Here is a 22668-nt window from a genome sequence, read left to right on the forward strand (position 1 = left end):
CCGTCATTGTCTATCTTTTGTAAAGACTATACTCACCCCCCTCGCCTCTTATTTCATGGCCACAGATGACATCACAAAACCATACTGCAAAGCCCACCCTCTTTTGTCTATAATACACACTAAAGCCGGCTAACTCACGATTGTTCAACTTGTCACGATTTCTTCTATGATGAAATTTAAACATGATATTTTGTTTGATTGATTTCTTGAATCACTCCGGAGTGAACTGTATATATATATATATATATATGTGTGTGTGTGTGTGTGTGTGTATGAGTGTATGTATGTGTTAAGTTATCATGTCTAATTATAATCTCTTTTAAAATGCTTGGTTATTGCATGTGTTGTGATGTCGATATTGGTGTGATAGATTTGTGGAGTGTGGGTGTGTTGTATTGTGATGTCCATGTTGGTGTGATAGATTTGTGGAGTGTGGGTGTGTTGTATTGTGATGTCGATATTGGTGTGATAGATTTGTGGAGTGTGGGTGTGTTGTATTGTGATGTCGATATTGGTGTGATAGCTTTGTGGAGTGTGGGTGTGTTGTATTGTGATGTCCATGTTGGTGTGATAGATTTGTGGAGTGTGGGTGTGTTGTATTGTGATGTCCATGTTGGTGTGATAGATTTGTGGAGTGTGGGTGTGTTGTATTGTGATGTCCATGTTGGTGTGATAGATTTGTGGAGTGTGGGTGTGTTGTATTGTGATGTCCATGTTGGTGTGATAGATTTGTGGAGTGTGGGTGTGTTGTATTGTGATGTCCATGTTGGTGTGATAGATTTGTGGAGTGTGGGTGTGTTGTATTGTGATGTCCATATTGGTGTGATAGATTTGTGGAGTGTGGGTGTGTTGTATTGTGATGTCCATATTGGTGTGATAGATTTGTGGAGTGTGGGTGTGTTGTATTGTGATGTCCATGTTGGTGTGATAGATTTGTGGAGTGTGGGTGTGTTGTATTGTGATGTCCATATTGGTATGATAGATTTGTGGACTCCCATAGTGGGCAGGGAGGTACTTACTGTGTCTTCTATAACCCTATCTGTTTTCCAATTGCTTTCTATCTTTGTGTTGGAATGAGATTACTTGGTTTTGTCCTGGTCCTGGCCAGATGCCCTGGCTGAGAGGGAAACAGTCAAATGTATGGTTATAGTTTTGGGAGATGATATTTTTTTCCTTGTAAATCATCTCTCTGTTATGCACTGTATTGTGTTTTCTTTATATTATATATGATTTGTAAAACATTTGAGTGTATTCCTCTTAGTGGGGACCTGTGCTTGTGTCTGGATGAGACTTTTAGTGTTCTCAAACTAAGTACTTTGATAGTGTGCTCTTGGAATCTATACCCGATTCTTATTTGAACCAATTCCCCTTTGCCTTACTTATTCTTGGATGCTTTAATTGTAATTCTAGAACTTTTTTACTATCCCATTTTCTTCCTTTTTACTGGCGATAATATAACCTTAGTGTGTTGCAAGCGCCGTAAAACCCTTAAAAACAGAAACAAATAAACAATAGATTTGTGGAGTATTGGTGTGTTGTGTTGTGATGGCCATATTGGTGTGATAGATTTTCTATAATTGTGGATTATACAGGCAGATTTGTGGAGTATGGGTGTGTTGTTGTATGCACTGCTCTGTGGTTACCTCCCCTTTGACGATGAGAATATTTCATCTTTGTACAGAAAAATAAAGGTATGTCATTTAATTTATTTACGTAGACTAGATCTGTCTTCATTCTGAAGGTGATAGACTTTGTACATAAATAGACTAGACTTTGTACATAAATAGACTAGACTTTTACATAAATAGACTAGACTTTTACATAGATAGACTAGACTTTGTACATAGATAGACTAGACTTTGTACATAGATAGACTAGATCTGTCTTCATTCTGAAGGTGATAGACTTTGTACATAGATAGACTAGACTTTGTACATAGATAGACTAGATCTGTCTTCATTCTGAAGGTGATAGACTTTGTACATAGATAGACTAGACTTTGTACATAGATAGACTAGATCTGTCTTCATTCTGAAGGTGATAGACTTTGTACTTAGATAGACAAGACTTTGTACATAGATAGACTAGATCTGTCTTCATTCTGAAGGTGATAGACTTTGTACATAGATAGACTAGACTTTGTACATATATAATAGACTATATCTGTCTTCATTCTGAAGGTGATAGAATTTGTAATTTAACATCTAGAAATCCACGGGAAAACTCAATTTCACTTGATGAGTCTTTGCTATAAACTTGTCCTCAAGAATGTGTTTATTTTTATTTTAAGTCATTTTGGTCATATGGCCAGAAGTATTACAAATTTATATTTATCTTCTGAGTTCTTATCTGATCAAAACCCAATTTATACTGATTTTGTTGTCCTCGTTATCAAAACCCAATTTATACTGATTTTGTTGTCCTCGTTATCAAAACCCAATTTATACTGATTTTGTTGTCCTCGTTATCAACATTCAATTTATATTGATTTTGTTGTCCTAGTTATCAACACTCAATTTATACTGATTTTTTTGTCCTCGTTATCAACACAATTGGTTTATCTTAAGTCTCTAACAACAAATGTCATCAGACAAAATGGTTTTATTTCTCAGGATAAAATATACTTTGTTAATTTGTTCAAATAAATGAATCATTAGACAAATATGATCTGGTATGATTCGTGTGGCTTTGTGATCTTGTGGATGGACACTCACCCATGACACTCTCTATTGGATAGGAAATTCCAGGCTTTGTGATCTTGTGGATGGACACTCTCCTATGACACTCTCCATTGGATTGGAAATTCCAGGCTTTGTGATCTTGTGGATGGACACTCTCCCATGACACTCCCCATTGGATTGGAAATTCCAGGCTTTGTGATCTTGTGGATGGACACTCTCCATTGGATTGGAAATTCCAGGCTTTGTGATCTTGTGGATGGACACTCGCCTATGACACTCTCCATTGGATTGGAAATTCCAGGCTTTGTGATCTTGTGGATGGACACTCGCCTATGACACTCTCCATTGGATTGGAAATTCCAGGCTTTGTGATCTTGTGGTAGGACACTCTCCTATGACACTCTCCATTGGATTGGAAATTCCAGGCTTTGTGATCTTGTGGATGGACACTCACCCATGACACTCTCCATTGGATTGGAAATTCCAGGCTTTGTGATCTTGTGGATGGACACTCTCCATTGGATTGGAAATTCCAGGCTTTGTGATCTTGTGGATGGACACTCTCCATTGGATTGGAAATTCCAGGCTTTGTGATCTTGTGGATGGACACTTGCCTATGACACTCTCCATTGGATTGGAAATTCCAGGCTTTGTGATCTTGTGGATGGACACTCGCCTATGACACTCTCCATTGGATTGGAAATTCCAGGCTTTGTGATCTTGTGGTAGGACACTCTCCATTGGATTGGAAATTCCAGGCTTTGTGATCTTGTGGATGGACACTCGCCTATGACACTCTCCATTGGATTGGAAATTCCAGGCTTTGTGATCTTGTGGATGGACACTCGCCTGTGACACTCTCCATTGGATTGGAAATTCCAGGCTTTGTGATCTTGTGGATGGACACTCGCCTATGACACTCTCCATTCGATTGGAAATTCCAGGCTTTGTGATCTTGTGGATGGACACTCGCCTATGACACTCTCCATTGGATTGGAAATTCCAGGCTTTGCGATCTTGTGGTAGGACACTTTCCTTTGGATCAGAAGGTCCAGGGTTTGAGTCCTGTTCTGAGCGGTGCATAGTGGAGTCCTTGGCAAAGGCTCTTTACTTAATTCTCACCGTACTCAGCTGTGAAATGAGTACCTGGTCGTTAACAGCGTTGTCTTTGTCCAAAAATTGTAAAATCACCTAACAGGCATCATGTCTTGTCCTACATTTTAATTGTTGCTGTTGGCTAGGGACCCTTTGTTAAACACTTTGAGAACGTTTCGTGGATATTGCGCTCACAGCCGTTTACTGCTTTCAACTTAGTTCGACAGGTAAATTTTGCCGGACACTAGTTTATAAGAGACGACCAGTCACGGCCTGTGCCGAAAGGAAGGCTGAGCAATTTGGCTTATTTTGATACTTTTATTTGATATTATTTTATAGATTATTTGAGATTAGATTTTAAAGGAAATAGCCCTAAAAATGGGTCAGAAATTTTAATTACTGCAAACCATATAATCAATTATTACATAGTTATTCAAGTTTAAACAAATTATTGAGAAATACTGCAATAATCGTCAATATTCACAGAGTAGAAATATATAATTAAAGTCATTTTGTAATGAAGCATTGTTGATATAACCCCTTACCTGTACAGCAAAATCCTTTTTTGATAACAATTTTAAAAAGCGTGATCACTGTATTGTCGGGGTTTGTTGATCAATTGGTTAAAATGAACTGGTTTTAGTAATGGCAATTGACAATTCTGAGTTAAAGATATGTTATATGCATTCCTCTTAAGTTTGTATCGATCAGAACTATGTAATAATAATAATAATAATAATAATAATAATAATAATAATAATAATAATAATAATAATGATAATAATAATAATAATAATAATAATAATAATAATAATAATAATAATAATAATAATAATAATAATAATAATGATGATGATGATAATGATGATGATAATAATGATCATTTTTATGATAATAATATAGTGGCTATCACCTAAATGCCTGGTAATTTGGTCACACGCAATTTTTTCTCTTTAAAATATTATTCTAAATGCCCGTAAAAAAAAAATTGGAATTCGCCTATAATATGTCCACTCTGAAAGAAAGGAAAAAAAAGAAAAAAGAAAGAAAGAAAAAAGAATTTTACTGATCATTTGCGGCCAAAGAATTGACTCATCACCTGTTTCCGAGAGTTTTATTTTACTTCCCAACGCCCCAAATTACTATCAATTCATTTCATATCATTTACTCCTCCCCACTCCACGCTCTCTGGCAATTTCCTTCCATGGAGTGTCCAATCAGCTTTTTACAATTGCCCATTTTCAATTGGCTGCTGAATAAGGACAATTCTAATTTCAATTGTCCACCAGTCGGTCATCAGCAAAGTCAGGAAAGCCCCTCCTACTCAAATCACACATACCCACGAATATTATAGGCCTTGTAGCCCAGTCACTGGTCTTTGATGTTACACAACCATCCGCCAGCTTTGATCACATCGCTGTTGATGTCACTCAGTATCTATCTTCTTCTCTCAACCCCGTTGACTGTACCACTAATCAACATAAAAGAATATCGCAATGAGGTGTGAATTGTGTGAAGGTGTGAACACGGTATGGCGTCGCAGTTCATACAGAAATCATGAGAGATTGAACTCAGGTGGTCAAATGAAAATTGTTTCATGGTAAAATATTGTTAAAATTAGTTTGACACCAACACACACACTCTCTCTCTCTCTCTCTCTCTCTCTCTCTCTCTTCTCTCTCTATGAGTGTGTGTGTACGTCGATATATAACCCTCGATACAATGTTGTAGAAGTTAAATAATCATAATTATACTTGAAATGTTTATATATAGCTCCTTTCATCAAAAAGTTGAGCACTATTATTACATGGTTTTTGTTTATATATATATATATATATATATATATATATATATATATATATATATATATATATATATATATATATATATATATATATATATATATATATATATATATATATATATATGCAGGAAATATACAGTATGTATTTACACATCAATTGTGCAAAGACTTTTCATTACAAATTATTGAAAAAAATACCATATTAAAGGTAGATTATTACTCTTATGTTCCCCACTATGGGTTAGGGTAACAAAACTAAGTAAATATAATTTTTTAATATTATATTAAATTAAAATATTTTTCATGTTGATTTTTTAAAAGAGAAATATAGATTGTTCAAGGAAGAGTAAAGTACACTCGCCATTTCTTGATATCAATGAAAATAATTGTGTCTTAAAGGTGAAAATGTGGCTGTTCTATCTATCCATATAAAATAGAAAAACAAAGAAGTGTACGGTCAACAATTGCAGTGTAAAAATCAATGATTTTGTGAAAATTGTCCTATTTCCTGGCTGACAACGAAACCCAAGCGATGATTCTATCTGCAGGGATAAATTATGGCCATTCTTCATATTCTGGACATCTGTTATGACCACATGATGGTCTCCCTGTCATTGACGGTGGGTCGTTTGCATTGGGGGTGAGTGGTGAGAAAACTAAAGTGAAAGATTTCTAATGAAATATACGGCTGTGCGCTGTTCAAATGCTCTAGTTTTTGGTGGACACAACTATAAGGACAACCCAATTTCTGGGACAAATTTTGGGACAGATTTCCCACAGTGCAATTTTGCTGACATCTTTTTAAAAATTAAAAAAATTAAAAGTAACAATAAAGTTTGTGACGTCAAAAAACAGAACCAACAAAAAATAAAATTAACGAGTCTTATTTCGTTCCTTGAAAAAATCAGTTTTTATTCCTCTCTGAACACCGACTTAAAAAAAAAAGAAACTTTTTATTTGTCGCATGAAAGACTAAACAACTGTAGTCAGCTAGTCACTACTACAACCACCATCATGTCATCATCCCTACCACCACCACTACTACTACAATAACCACTACCATATCACCACCCTACCACCACCACCACTACTATTACTACAACCACACCATCATATCATCATCCCTACCACCACTACTACTACAATAACCACTACCATATCACCACCCTACCACCACTACTATTACTACAACCACACCATCATATCACCATCCCTACCACCCCACATCACCATCCCTAATACAACTACTACCACCACATCACCATTTCAGATCTTGAAAAATCATCTTGGGGACAGGTGGTTACCTGGTCCAAATCCCTCAGTTGAGTCAATGGGAAAGGCGTTTTACTCACATTCTCCCACCACATTTAGTTGTAAGATGAGTACCTGTCTGGTAAAAGCATTGTCTCTGATGGTAAAAAGTGCCTTCCAGGCATCTGAAAAGTGTGAATGAACCAGTGCCAGACTAGGCAGTAAGAAAAGTTCAAGAAAAGAAATCAGCTATCTCCATAATTTGTCTTACACTTACAGCCATCGTGTTTAGTGTGGATGCAGCTTTAGGAGCCTCAGAAAATTATTTAAGCGCATTGATTGAATGTATAAAAGCTCGGATGTTGGTTTTTTTTAGGTTTGTGTGTGTGTGTGTGTGTGTGTGTGTGTGTGTGTGTGTGTGTGTGTGTGTAGCTGTAAGGTGTTTGAATATTTCCATAGCCTAAATTAAGTCAGAGGGTTGTAGTAACTGTAGTTGTTGATCAGATAACGTCTGCGGTGTTGGCTTAGGGAAAGGCATTTTACACTTTTCTCTGTCTACCCAACAATTATTGGGTTGCTGGGCTGGATCTTGTGGAAAGTACAGTGGGATAGACTGGCTGCTTATCTAAAGGGTAGCAAGCATTTTATTACTAATGACAGGATAAACTACAGCTACATCAGCTTTATGAGTCTATGAATTCCGTTTGGTGCATTTTGACAGTTTCACCATTTTCTGTATGCTTGACATTTTGAAATGTGTTGCTTGCTTATTACAGAGTGGAATCTACCAAACCCCTGAGTGGCTGAGTGAGGACAGCAGAGACATGATAGCCTGTCTCTTACAGACAGACCCAGTCAGACGTATCACCATTAACCAGTTGCTGGACCACCCATGGCTGATGAAGGGCTTTGATGAACCCATACAGTGGGAAACCAAATATCAGGTATTTATTATTAAATTTCCTCTCTTGTATCAGTTACATCCTCTTGATGTGTGATACCAATGGTGTCCTCTTATACCAATGTGATGAGTTTCAATATGATGTTGATTTCCTCTCTTGTATCAGTTACATCCTCTTGATGTGTGATACCAATGGTGTCCTCTTATACCAATGTGATGAGTTTCAATATGATGTTGATTTCCTCTCTTGTACCAGTTACATCCTCTTGATGTGTGATACCAATGGTGTCCTCTTATACCAATGTGATGAGTTTCAACATGATGTTGATCGATCTGTCATCATCATTATCATCATCATCATCATCATCATCATCATCATCATCATCATCATCATCATCATCATCATCATCATCATCATCATCATCATCATCACCATCATCATCATCATTATCATCACAAAAATAAAACAATTATGAATGTTATTATAGGGTAGGGTGTTCCAATTTGGACATTGTTTCAATTCGGACACCCACCGTTATTTGACAAACCTGCCAACCCTTCCCTTTTGGCGGAGTCATTCCTATTTCCACAATTCCGCTATTGTCTCTAAAATTCCCATTTCAATTAATGATGGTGGGTCAGAAGAAAAATAATTGAGGGGGGGGGGGGGGGGGGGGGGGATTTTAAAAAAATGAATACCAAAAGGGAGTGAAGTAGGAAAATTTATTGCTTTTCTTTCCCGCTTTCCCCATTCCATTACTTAATACATGTAATCATATGTAGTTTTGCCAGCTGTGGCTGAATGCTGTCTTTATGTGTTTAGTGGTGAAGTTGGTGGTCATTTTGTTAAGAAATTCCAATTTTTTGTCTCCAATTCCTATTTTCTGACCTTCGGATTCCACTTGTGGAATATGAAGGGTTGGCAGCTCTGATTTTAACGCCAACATTTAATAAGAATTATGACATAGAGCTGGGTTCTGATTTACCACAGCCAGATATAAATGCATGATAAATGTGAGCCAATTTTAATCCTTTTCTATTTCATCTAATTTAATCAATTGTTTCTTAAAATCCTTGTCTCGCTCAGAAGATCGTGTACAAGTTACTCCCATTTTCAAGGTATCTTACAGTCGAAGTAGTAATATAAGGCAGCAACATTTGCAATATAGATTGGCATAATTTAAAAGGATTTTTCTCATTTTGTTTTTAAATTTGTGGGGTCAAGGTCAAACATTATCTGGAACCAAAAACTAAGTATCTATGTCTCTTTTCTCGATTTATTTATTAAAACAGATCTTGAAAACCCTTGCCACCAAATGACCCAGTTGTTCCAATTCAGACACCCAGTTGTTCCAATTCAGACACCTAGTTTTTCCAATTCAGACACCTAGTTGTTCCAATTCAGATAACCAGTTGTTGCAATTCAAACAGGACTTTTTCGATTTGCTTTGTTTTGTCCTTGTTGTTTATTTGTTTTCAATTTTAATTCTAAAAGATTTTATTAACTAATTTGAAGATTCTTTGGAATATAATATTGAATATTAGAGTGAAGTCTCCTCTCGTCCTACAGCATCCCATGTCGTAAAATACTTACAATTACGTCAAACATTCTTGAAAATGGTCTAATCAGGGATGCCACTTTTCCGGTTTTAGCCGGAAATCCGTTTTTTTTTTTTACCACCAGCCGGTTTTAATCCGGAACTTCCGTTTTTTGTCCGTCGTCACTATTCAAAAAAAATAATTTTTTTTTTAAAGAAGAAGAAAAAAATCGCGATGGAGATTTGAGCCGAAACTTTTTCGCCGGGTGAATAATTTGGGCTGTCACCGCCGGTCGAATATTTGGGCACCTAAATGGTAGTTTATCTACGCCCATCCCCATCACAATTCCTCCTTTTTAAAAAATTTTTTTGATAAATAAATAGTGATTTTGAGAATTTCTCAGAAATTTTCCGCTGAATTTGCCGTGTCAAACATTTCCCTCAAAACCACAAAATCACCATTATGTCTTATATCATATTTTGACACCTGTGCAATAGTCTCGTGAAATTTAGTGACGGTCCCGTTTTTATGACGTCGGGCCAGACTGAATGGCGGCACCAGATGTCACAATTGACACAGACGACCAGTGGTGTACTTTTATTAGCTAGTTGATGGTTAAAGGGGAAGAGGAGGGACAAATCTCTCTCTCTCTCTCTTCTCTCTCTCTCTCTCTCTCTCTCTCTCTCTCTCTCTCTCTCTCTCTCTCTCTCTTTTCCTCTTTCCTTGACTTTCTTCCCATTTCTCTTTTCTTTTTTTTTTTTTTCGATATAGAATTCCTAACATCAGTTCATAAATTATTCTGGTAGAGAAGTCTCTCCTCTCTCTCTCTCTCTCTCTCTCTCTCTCTCTCTCTCTCTCTCTCTCTCTCTCTCTCTCGCAACCATCCATTAAATCTTTACAAAAACTAAATTTATGTTTAATGATAAGAATGGATTTCTACTAGTAATAGTAATATATTACATAATACCAATACAAAACTATGTTCCTGTTATTTTTACACTTTGCTTGCGTTTGACCGATGGACGGAGACACTTTCCTCCTTTTTGACAAATTGCTATTATTATCACTGAAAAAAAAAACACTCACCAAAACCACTACATCATCTCAACCACCACTACTATTACAACCACCACCACATCATCATCCCTACCAACACTACTACTACAAATAACACCACATCATCCCTACCACTAGTACTACTACAACTACCACCACATCGTCATTCCTACCACAACCATTACAACCACCACCACACAATTATCTCTAAAAGACCACCACTACTTCAACCACCACCACATCATCATCCCTACCACCACTACAACTACAACCACCATCACATCATCATCTCTAAGACTACTACTACTACTACTACTACTACTACTACTACTACTACTACTACAATCACCACCACATTATCATCCCTACCACCACTACCACATCATCCCTACCACCACTCCTACTACAACCACCACCACACCATCATCCCTACCATCACTACTGCTACAACTACAACCACATCATCAACCCTACTACCAGTACTACAACCACCACCACACCATCATCCCTACCACCACTACTACTACAAATAACACCACATCATCCCTACTACCACTACTACTACAACCATCAACACATCATCATCCCTACTACAACCACCAAATGCAATTACACTTTCAACTTTTGAAATGCTCCGAGTCGTGTCAGAAATTGCTGCGAGACAAATTTTGGATCGCATCTCAGTGAATTTGAGTGAAGTTTAAATGTATAGGTTATGGTTGCATGGGTGGGTCATGATCTTCACAATGCAAAATTTTCTCCTTTTATGTGACCAGTCATTCTCACCCCTGATAGCTATTGATATTGATTTGTCTATATTTTGTTTTCAGCACCTTATTTTATCAATTTGAAAACTGTTAACTCTCCTTTCTTTTGTGTGTTATTTGCTCTCAATTGAAATAATAAGTACTGAACCAATATTCCAATTTGATATTTTTCAAATCCCTACAAAGCCCTTGACGTTAATTTGTATATCGTCCGCGCAAGTTTTCAGGCTTTTTTAAATTTGCCTGGTGGCATCCCTGTCTAATCAATATTTTTGCATATTCATTAATCCTTTTCCATTCCTTTTAACACTAAAATAAAGAAACTGGTTTTTTATTTGATTATCATATCAATCCAACCTAATCTCCTTTGACATCCATCTTAGCTCAAACTTAGAAAAGTTAGGTGCATTTGTCTCCCTTGTCAAAGGGGTGTCTGAATTGGCACAACAGGGTGTTAGAATTGGAACAACGGTGTCCGAATTTGGACAAGTGACTAGATCCCATAAATCAAGGCCAAACACACAAAGTCTGATTAATGGACAAGTATTTGAACCTAAAATATTGGCCTAATGGTGTTTGCAACACATGCACTAGTTATTCATTTGCACTAGTTGACAATTACTCACAGTGTGTGGCCTTTAGAAGTCTCACATCATCATCCTCACTACCACAACTACAACAACCACCAACATCACTCATCCTCACTACAACAACTACAACAACCACCAACATCACTCATCCTCACTACCACAACTACAACAAACACCAACATCACTCATCCTCACTACCACCGGTGCGTACTACATCACTCCCATTCGTTAGGTTTTTGGAGCTTTACTTAATTTAAAATAAGGAAACTTTGGGATTGTATTTGGCATTGTGTTTATATTATCATAATATAATTCTAATCAGTTATCTATTCATAACTATACAATATGTAAACACAAGGCGAAATACCATCCCAATTCCCTTTTCTTGTGTGCGGAAATTCCTCTTTTGACATTGAAATTCCTACGAGTGGTGTCTGAAATTCCTGTGAGCCAAATTTAAAGTCTCTGCAAGACACTGTAAGGCTGATTCATTGAGCATCATTGTCATTATTAGTGCAGATATTCTCAATATTTTTTATATGTTTGATTTCATATCTGACCTTGATAAAGAGTTTTCTATGGTATCCCAGAAATCATTGGATAGTGACTGTATCACAGAGCTGGCAGTGCATTATGGGATGTCACGGACACAGATGGAGGAGGAAGTAAAAACAGTGAGTATACATAACCAGTCATCTTATGTAGTAGTTTATGGAAATTGATCAGATGTGTGAGTTATTGGGGGACCTCTCTCAACTTTATTTCCCCTCATCCCCTTATATCTGGAAATCCCATGTTCTTGAATGAGGCCATTTAGTTTTGCCCCAGCTCTGCCTTGCAATCTTTCTGAGAGAGAGAGAGACAGTGAGATGGTTGTATTTTTTAATGGATTTTATGTAAGTAGAAGAATCAAACTATATAACGTCAAATGTTTTCTCTGTTTCATATTTTGTTTCAGTGGAAGTACGACTACACGACAGCAACTTATTTCCTTTTAAGGGAGAAGAAAATGAATGGCAAACCTGTCAGGCTGATGGTCAGGCCTCCGGCACGAAATGACAGATCCAGGGTACATCTCTATGTCTTCCTTCTTCTGCTCCTATTTCTCTTCATACTCTTCCTCCTCCTCCTCCTCCTCCTCCTCCTCCTCCTCCTCCTCCTCCTCCTCCTCCTCCTCCTCCTCCTCTTCTTCTTCTACTCCTCCTATTCAGTTTATCAGTAATGTGAATTCCTCCATGACCAGTTTCTATAAAAACCATCAGTGTAAATATGTGGATGTTTCACTTTTGTCAGGATTGGAATTGCAATGTTTTACTTTCGACACTCGTTCATTTTTCTTTTTATAGTATCAGGAAAACACAGAAAACACACACGCACAGGACTGGGTCACTTGATGACAGCAATTGGGGTTTTTAAGATATGATTAATGAGAGAGAGAGAAAGAGAGAGAGAGAGAGAGAGAGAGAGAGAGAGAGAGAGAGAGAGAGAGAGAGAGAGAGAGAGAGAGAGAGAGAGAGAGAGAGAGAGAGAGAGAGAGAGAGAGAGATTGCATATAGGTTATACTTTAGCTGAGGAGTCCACACAATGACCTGAGTGGGGTCACAGGGTCAAACTACCTTTCGACACATGGTGAGCGATAAGCCTGATATATACAAGAGAGGCTGTTTTATAATAATTCCTAAATAAATTGAAATCTAAGCTACTTGTTTCTGATGACTGCATATTATGATAATAAATGTTTCTCCTTTATGGACATACAATTTTTATGTTGCCATGGTATGATTATATTAAATGAGTATGATAATCATATGCTCTATTTTGATTATATTTCCAAGTATATATACCCCTAAAAAAACAGGAAATTGCAAGAAATCTTATTAACAATCTCTATAAGATTTTGGCACATAACAGACATAAAAACTAACAACTCATCCTGAAAGTTTCGCAGTTTTGACTGTCCAAATAAGCTACGTGACATCTGTATTTCATTAGCTCTTGGTCAGTTTAGTTTCTAACCGTCACTACCTTCTGTTGTGATAATGATTTATCCAGACGATGATAGTCGGGTACAATAATTTAATAACCCTCCCCAATGACCACTATCAACAATCTTGTTTTATACCTACAATGTCCACAAGGTACTAATGATAAACAGTAAACTTGTACTAACAGTTATATATTTATATTTATTTATATATATAATAGTAGTAGTAGTAGCATGTACAGTACTAAGTTCAGTGGTATTACACACTGGTAAAGCTATAGTTCTAAATACACACTCTAGTTATCTGATGGTACACATTCCTTTACTTTCCTCTGTCTGACTTGAGGAATGTTTATTTGTAAACGAGGAGAGACTTGGAGAATATGGGATTCCAGGATAGTTTTCATTTTCCTTTCCTCATGTCATGTCCTCTTGTCGAGTTTATGAATAGTGGAATGAATTAAGTCCCCACCCTGCTCCCCCATTAATCCAAGTCCAACCTGATATTGTTCTATGGAGGGAAGGCAGTGATACTCCAAAATATGCTGCTTTTGTATTCTTGCATATTTATAATAATGTCTGTATGTATTGTCAATGTAGTCTTTGATGCCTGTAATGGATGTGTGTGAGATAGGATGTGTGTGAGACAGGGCACCGTGTTCCATTGAATATGCAGCATGAAGCGAGTCAAATCTTACTTTGATTTTATGAGCTTTATCCACGATGAATGGGTCGTTTGTCCACTCGCGGGTTGTTGAAATGATTGAAGTTGTAATATGATGGAACCCATATTCTGTCCAGAGATGTTTTGAATCATTCACAGTTGAACCCATATTTGTATACATAGTTTGACTCATTTTATGCTTAATCATTTGTATTTTAAAACTACACTTGTAACACAAAGTAGTTGAGTGTTTGTCTTGAATGTCTTTGGATAGGGTTTATATTAAACATTAAAAATAAATCCTCTTTATAAGTTTCACATAACGCATGCTTGTTTCTTGATGTTCTTATCTTTTACTGGCAATGAATGACGACAACAAATCCTACATAGTTCGTTTACACATGAAATATGACACTCAAATTATGTGTGAGCCATTTTCATTCTAAGTTGTCAGTAATCTGTGACAAATTTTAACATTTCCTGTGATACGAAAAAATAAGAAAATAATAGCCTTCTAAACATTGTACTTTTTTTTTAATACTCAAAATTTTGACATTTTGATGGTATAGTATTAAAGTACTGTTTGATGATATAGTATTAAAGTACTGTTTGATGATATAGTATTAAAGTACTGTTTGATGGTATAGTATTAAAGTACTGTTTGATGGTATAGTATTAAAGTACTGTTTGATGGTATAGTATTAAAGTACTGTTTGATGGTAAAAAGTACTGTTTGATGGTATAGTATTAAAGTACTGTTTGATGGTAAAGTATTAAAGTACTGTTTGATGGTATAGTATTAAAGTACTGTTTGATGGTATAGTATTAAAGTACTGTTTGATGGTATAGTATTAAAGTACTGTTTGATGGTATAGTATTAAAGTACTGTTTGATGGTATAGTATTAAAGTACTGTTTGATGGTATAGTTTTAAAGTACTCTTTGATGGTATAGTATTAAAGTACTGTTTGATGGTAAAGTATTAAAGTACTGTTTGATGGTATAGTATTAAAGTACTGTTTGATGGTATAGTATTAAAGTACTGAAACCCACAAAGTATTATAGAGATTGTAAGATAAATATTTACTTATAAAAATTAATTAAAAGTTCACTCACTTCTAAAAAGCTCACGTTGCACCATCCATTTTAAACAATAAATATAAACTTTTCCACAACACACATATTCTTCAGAACAATACAACAGACAGTAATATGATTTATTCTCCAACATGTTGTGGATTTTTTTTCACATAGGTTTAACATTGACGAAGGAATGATGCTGAGAACATATGAAATTAATGCTTATTGTACTCAGTCATGGCTCCCGCTCACCCGGTCAGCTTGACCAAGCAGAACATTGTCCAAACACTACCCGTGCAATGACTCGTAACCACTCAGCTAAGATTCAGGGTTTGTGGCCAAATATGCAACTGTGATAGAGAAAGAGTGAGAGAGAGAGAAAGAGAGAGAGAGAGAGAGAGAGAGAGAGACCAACAATAATCCATATTTATTTTCTGGAACTTTTCAGTCACGTCATTTTGGGTCAGAAGAAGACTTTGATGGAATTGACCTTGAGGGGTCACCATTTGTGTTGACCCCTAGATGTGCCCCAGACGGAGTGGCTGCATCCCAATCACAACAAAGACGTGGGAGAGTTCGAGAGAGGCTGGATTTTACCAACATGGTAGACACAACACCGAAGAGGAATACATGCAAAGTCCCAAGCTCTCCTGTAATGGAGAACAAAGAAAACAAACCCCAGCAACATTCAACACAAAACAGCACTCCAGACTCTAGAAAATCGACAAATGTTACACCCAGAAAAAATAAAGATTACACTCTGAACACACCAACCAAAAGTGAACGGCCACACAATGTGGATACCAAATTTGTAACATATCGAAGCAAGGAATCTGGAAATGAACCCAAAGTTTGCAGGGTAAGGAGTGCAGAGAAAAATCACACCACTCCTGTACCTAGCAAAACGGTAATGCCACTAAAAGTAAACCAAAAGAAACACCAATCTGGCATGTCTCACACCCCGACCAAGACTCCAAGCAAGGCAGCCCAGACCACAACCACCACTACCATGCCTAAACATTCATACAAGTTCAAAGTGCCAGAACCTCCAAAGAAGGTTGCCAAGACCCCAAAGGGCAAGGGGCCAAGTCAGTCCCCACAGGTGACAAAACAGTCCCAGGTCACATCCTTGGATGATTCATGTAAGTTTAACAGTTTTAACATTACACACAGCTTTCTTTTTACACATTTATGGAAATCTTGGGTTTCAAAAATTATCAACTGATCACAGATGTAATTTTAATCCTTAAATGTCGTCAACGTCCTGCATAACCTTTGTGAGCAGACTGTTGTTATATCAGCCACTAGACTTTGTTATGAATACAATCTATTTATCTACATATGTCACCAAACAGTTCTCTGATTTTGGTAGGACAGAGTAAGGGGTTTTGGGTTTGAATTGAAGATTTAAACCTAGGATATTTTGTCTTTATTATCTTCTGCCTTGTTCTTGACACAAACATACCTTTTCTTTTAAACCCAGGCCAACTTATCAAATGACCCTTTTAATCAGTAACAATTAGATTAGACACAAACATACATTTTCTTTTAAACCCAGGCCAACTTATCAAATGACCCTTTTAATCAGTAACAATTAGATGAGACACAAACATACCTTGTCTTTTAAACCCAGGCCAACTTATTAAATGACCCTTTTAATCAGTAACAATTAGATTAGACACAAACATACATTTTCTTTTAAACCCAGGCCAACTTATCAAATGACCCTTTTAATCAGTAACAATTAGATTAGACACAAACATACCTTTTCTTTTAAACCCAGGCCAACTTATCAAAAATATAGCTCCCAGGTACCCCTATAAAATTGGATTTAGCTTGAATTTTCTTCTCATATTTAAGGATTCAGTCAGACTGCCAATTTTTGTCTTTCATTATTATTGCTGTCAAAACTGAAGTTTTGAAATAGAGATGTCTGCTGACCATTTAAAAATGGTCCAAAATGCCAGCACTTCAAAGTATTTTTTATTTTTTATTGAAAGATTGAAAGTCATTCAAATTCTGTGTAAATAATATTGTACCATAATACGTCTGTCTCTATATTTATATTTTGTTTTTATATATTGGACCATACAGGCCTGTAAATCTTCCGACTATTGTCGGATTTCCGACAGTACGATTTTGCTCTATAAGTGCTAATATTTAAAAAAAAAAAATAATAGTAAAAATAAGATTTGTAACATCAAAGAAAAGAACCAATAAAAAAGAAAATAAATTACTTTTATTTCGTTCCTCGAAAAAAATCAGATTTTATTCCGTTTCGAACACCAGCTTAAAAAAAAACAAGAAAACTTTTTATTTGTCACATCAAAAACAAAACAAAACTAGGCTGTCTATCAGTTAGCTATAATATTATCATGCCACCTACACGCTCCGCTAGACGTGGATGTATTCACTGTCTGGCTACTGCCACAGCCAGCGAGAGAGGGTCACGAAGCACAGATTATCTATGTCGCGAAGTTCGCGCGAGTCGTTGAACACACACCTAGTCAATAAATAACGCACGCACAGAAGTGTGTCGGAGCTTCTCGGACCAGAAGGTTTCTCTCTATTTTGCTACCAACACACATGCATTTCTCCGCGTCTTATTTCTTTTTCCCAATGATTTATTGGTTCCGTCTGGATGTGGGATGGAAAAATAATAATGTGAAATAATTATTTTTCTTCAAAATATATATTCTTCTTCGAAGGCTCTCACACGACCGCACCACCTCCTCCTCCTCTTCTTCTTCTTCTTCTTCTTCTTCTTCTTCTTCTTCTTCTTCTTCTTCTTCTTCTTCTTCTTCTTCTTCTTCTTCTTCTTCTTCTTCTTCTTCTTCTTCTTCTTCTTCTTCTTTAAGAATTAATAAAAAAAACCCCGAAAGAATCAGCGTAAACATTTAACACAAACAAACAGGAGCAAAGATACACAGCTTCCCGTGTCAAGCACTGTCTAGATACACATCCTTCAAAAGGGTAGGAATTGTTCTCTTCCTTTCATTTTACAACTAACTCAGACCTGGGCCCTCAAATAATTGGGATTTTTCTTTTGGTACCATAAAATAAGGACCTCATTATAAATAAGTAGGTGAAAGTGACATGATTTGACTAGTCGTCTGTATTGTGTTTATTTATTAATCCATATTTTTGTCCTGTTGTGTCTATTTTCGCGTGTTCAAAAAGTTCCGACAATTTTTTCACCAACCATTTACAGGCCTGACCATAGTATGACTGTCACTATATTTATATTTTGTTTTTATATATTGGACCATAGTATGAAACAAACATGAATGGGGAGTTCAATTGTGAATAACTTAATGCACTTTGACTTAGCCACCTTTTAAAAAAAAATCTCACTTCATCAACTTCCTATCTCCATTGTTACAGGTGTCAAAGATCGCTGTGATATGAACAACACATTTTCACCATCTCGTTCTTACGACTCTCAGCTGAACAATCTGGTGACAGATGTCAATACGCCCATCGGAGATGTCACCAAGTGAGTTGGATACCAGATAGTTCTATGTGCCACTCTCTTCATATTGAGAGAGTGGATTTTTACATCATTTTTAATTCACAAGTTGGCTATCCAAGCATTGTGGAGGATCTATGCAAAGATTTAATGAAGATGAGTGGGATAAATATGATCTCTAAATGCACGAGTATTGTAGCCATATTGTGTTTCAAAATAGTATTCTAAATAACAAATTGAATAGTGATTCCCACTGTATTGATATCTAAATACACAAGTGTTGTCTAAATAACAAATTGAATAGTGATTCCCACTGTATTGATATCTAAATACACAAGTGTTGTTTAAATAACAAATTGAATAGTGATCCCCGTGTATTGATATCTAAATACACAAGTGTTGTCTAAATAACAAATTGAATAGTGATTCCCACTGTATTGATATCTAAATACACAAGTGTTGTCTAAATAACAAATTGAATAGTGATCCCCGTTGTATTGATATCTAAATACACAAGTGTTGTCTAAATAACAAATTGAATAGTGATTCCCACTGTATTGATATCTAAATACACAAGTGTTGTCTAAATAACAAATTGAATAGTGATTCCCACTGTATTGATATCTAAATACACAAGTGTTGTCTAAATAACAAATTGAATAGTGATCCCCGTTGTATTGATATCTAAATAGACAAGTGTTGTCTAAATAACAAATTGAATAGTGATCCCCGTTGTATTGATATCTAAATAGACAAGTGTTGTCTAAATAACAAATTGAATAGTGATTCCCACTGTATTGATATCTAAATACACAAGTGTTGTCTAAATAACAAATTGAATAGTGATTCCCACTGTATTGATATCTAAATACACAAGTGTTGTCTAAATAACAAATTGAATAGTGATTCCCACTGTATTGATATCTAAATACACAAGTGTTGTCTAAATAACAAATTGAATAGTGATTCCCACTGTATTGATATCTAAATACACAAGTGTTGTCTAAATAACAAATTGAATAGTGATTCCCACTGTATTGATATCTAAATACACAAGTGTTGTCTAAATAACAAATTGAATAGTGATTCCCACTGTATTGATATCTAAATACACAAGTGTTGTCTAAATAACAAATTGAATAGTGATCCCCGTTGTATTGATATCTAAATACACAAGTGTTGTCTAAATAACAAATTGAATAGTGTTTCCCCGTTGTATTGATATCTAAATACACAAGTGTTGTCTAAATAACAAATTGAATAGTGATTCCCACTGTATTGATATCTAAATACACAAGTGTTGTCTAAATAACAAATTGAATAGTGATCCCCGTGTATTGATATCTAAATACACAAGTGTTGTCTAAATAACAAATTGAATAGTGATTCCCACTGTATTGATATCTAAATACACAAGTGTTGTCTAAATAACAAATTGAATAGTGATCCCCTGTATTGATATCTAAATACACAAGTGTTGTCTAAATAACAAATTGAATAGTGATCCCACTGTATTGATATCTAAATACACAAGTGTTGTCTAAATAACAAATTGAATAGTGATCCCCTTGTATTGATATCTAAATACACAAGTGTTGTCTAAATAACAAATTGAATAGTGATTCCCACTGTATTGATATCTAAATACACAAGTGTTGTCTAAATAACAAATTGAATAGTGATTCCCACTGTATTGATATCTAAATACACAAGTGTTGTCTAAATAACAAATTGAATAGTGATTCCCACTGTATTGATATCTAAATACACAAGTGTTGTCTAAATAACAAATTGAATAGTGATTCCCACTGTATTGATATCTAAATACACAAGTGTTGTCTAAATAACAAATTGAATAGTGATCCCACTGTATTGATATCTAAATACACAAGTGTTTTCTAAATAACAAATTGAATAGTGATTCCCACTGTATTGATATCTAAATACACAAGTGTTGTCTAAATAACAAATTGAATAGTGATTCCCACTGTATTGATATCTAAATACACAAGTGTTGTCTAAATAACAAATTGAATAGTGATCCCCGTTGTATTGATATCTAAATACACAAGTGTTGTCTAAATAACAAATTGAATAGTGATTCCCACTTGTATTGATATCTAAATACACAAGTGTTGTCTAAATAACAAATTGAATAGTGATTCCCACTGTATTGATATCTAAATACACAAGTGTTGTCTAAATAACAAATTGAATAGTGATTCCCACTGTATTGATATCTAAATACACAAGTGTTGTCTAAATAACAAATTGAATAGTGATCCCACTGTATTGATATCTAAATACACAAGTGTTGTCTAAATAACAAATTGAATAGTGATTCCCACTGTATTGATATCTAAATACACAAGTGTTGTCTAAATAACAAATTGAATAGTGATCCCCTGTATTGATATCTAAATACACAAGTGTTGTCTAAATAACAAATTGAATAGTGATCCCCGTTGTATTGATATCTAAATACACAAGTGTTGTCTAAATAACAAATTGAATAGTGATCCCCGTTGTATTGATATCTAAATACACAAGTGTTGTCTAAATAACAAATTGAATAGTGATCCCCTGTATTGATATCTAAATACACAAGTGTTGTCTAAATAACAAATTGAATAGTGATTCCCTGTATTGATATCTAAATACACAAGTGTTGTCTAAATAACAAATTGAATAGTGATTCCCACTGTATTGATATCTAAATACACAAGTGTTGTCTAAATAACAAATTGAATAGTGATTCCCACTGTATTGATATCTAAATACACAAGTGTTGTCTAAATAACAAATTGAATAGTGATTCCCACTGTATTGATATCTAAATACACAAGTGTTGTCTAAATAACAAATTGAATAGTGATCCCCACTGTATTGATATCTAAATACACAAGTGTTGTCTAAATAACAAATTGAATAGTGATTCCCACTGTATTGATATCTAAATACACAAGTGTTGTCTAAATAACAAATTGAATAGTGATCCCACTGTATTGATATCTAAATACACAAGTGTTGTCTAAATAACAAATTGAATAGTGATCCCGTTGTATTGATATCTAAATACACAAGTGTTGTCTAAATAACAAATTGAATAGTGATTCCCACTGTATTGATATCTAAATACACAAGTGTTGTCTAAATAACAAATTGAATAGTGATTCCCATTGTATTGATATCTAAATACACAAGTGTTGTCTAAATAACAAATTGAATAGTGATTCCCACTGTATTGATATCTAAATACACAAGTGTTGTCTAAATAACAAATTGAATAGTGATTCCCACTGTATTGATATCTAAATACACAAGTGTTGTCTAAATAACAAATTGAATAGTGATCCCCTGTATTGATATCTAAATACACAAGTGTTGTCTAAATAACAAATTGAATAGTGATCCCCTGTATTGATATCTAAATACACAAGTGTTGTCTAAATAACAAATTGAATAGTGTTTCCCACTGTATTGATATCTAAATACACAAGTGTTGTCTAAATAACAAATTGAATAGTGATCCCCTGTATTGATATCTAAATACACAAGTGTTGTCTAAATAACAAATTGAATAGTGATCCCCTGTATTGATATCTAAATACACAAGTGTTGTCTAATAACAATTGATATGTTCCCTGTATTGATATCTAAATACACAAGTGTTGTCTAAATAACAAATTGAATAGTGATCCCCTTATTGATATCTAAATACACAAGTGTTGTCTAAATAACAAATTGATAGTGATTCCACTGATTGATATCTAAAACACAAGTGTTTC

At 35.2% G+C, this 22668-nt stretch overlaps 1 protein-coding gene across 2 annotated transcripts in view; it reads left to right on the top strand.

Moving 5' to 3' along the window:
- Positions 1-22668, top strand: part of LOC144972201 (maternal embryonic leucine zipper kinase-like) — an 86132-nt gene that overhangs the window by 37488 nt on the left and 25976 nt on the right. Inside the window, exons 8-13 of one of the 2 annotated variants that reach the window (XM_078913217.1) lie at positions 1593-1691; positions 7608-7775; positions 12275-12358; positions 12643-12753; positions 15860-16553; positions 18796-18907. In XM_078913217.1, the coding sequence (XP_078769343.1) occupies positions 1593-1691; positions 7608-7775; positions 12275-12358; positions 12643-12753; positions 15860-16553; positions 18796-18907 (1268 nt within the window). The remainder of the gene's footprint in view (positions 1-1592; positions 1692-7607; positions 7776-12274; positions 12359-12642; positions 12754-15859; positions 16554-18795; positions 18908-22668) is intronic. The other variant, XM_078913218.1, reaches the window with a different exon arrangement.

The sequence above is a fragment of the Berghia stephanieae genome, chromosome 5, assembly GCF_034508935.2.
Source record: "Berghia stephanieae isolate SIO BIC M18660-M18661 chromosome 5, UCSD_Bste_1.3, whole genome shotgun sequence".
Taxonomy (NCBI): domain Eukaryota; kingdom Metazoa; phylum Mollusca; class Gastropoda; order Nudibranchia; family Aeolidiidae; genus Berghia; species Berghia stephanieae.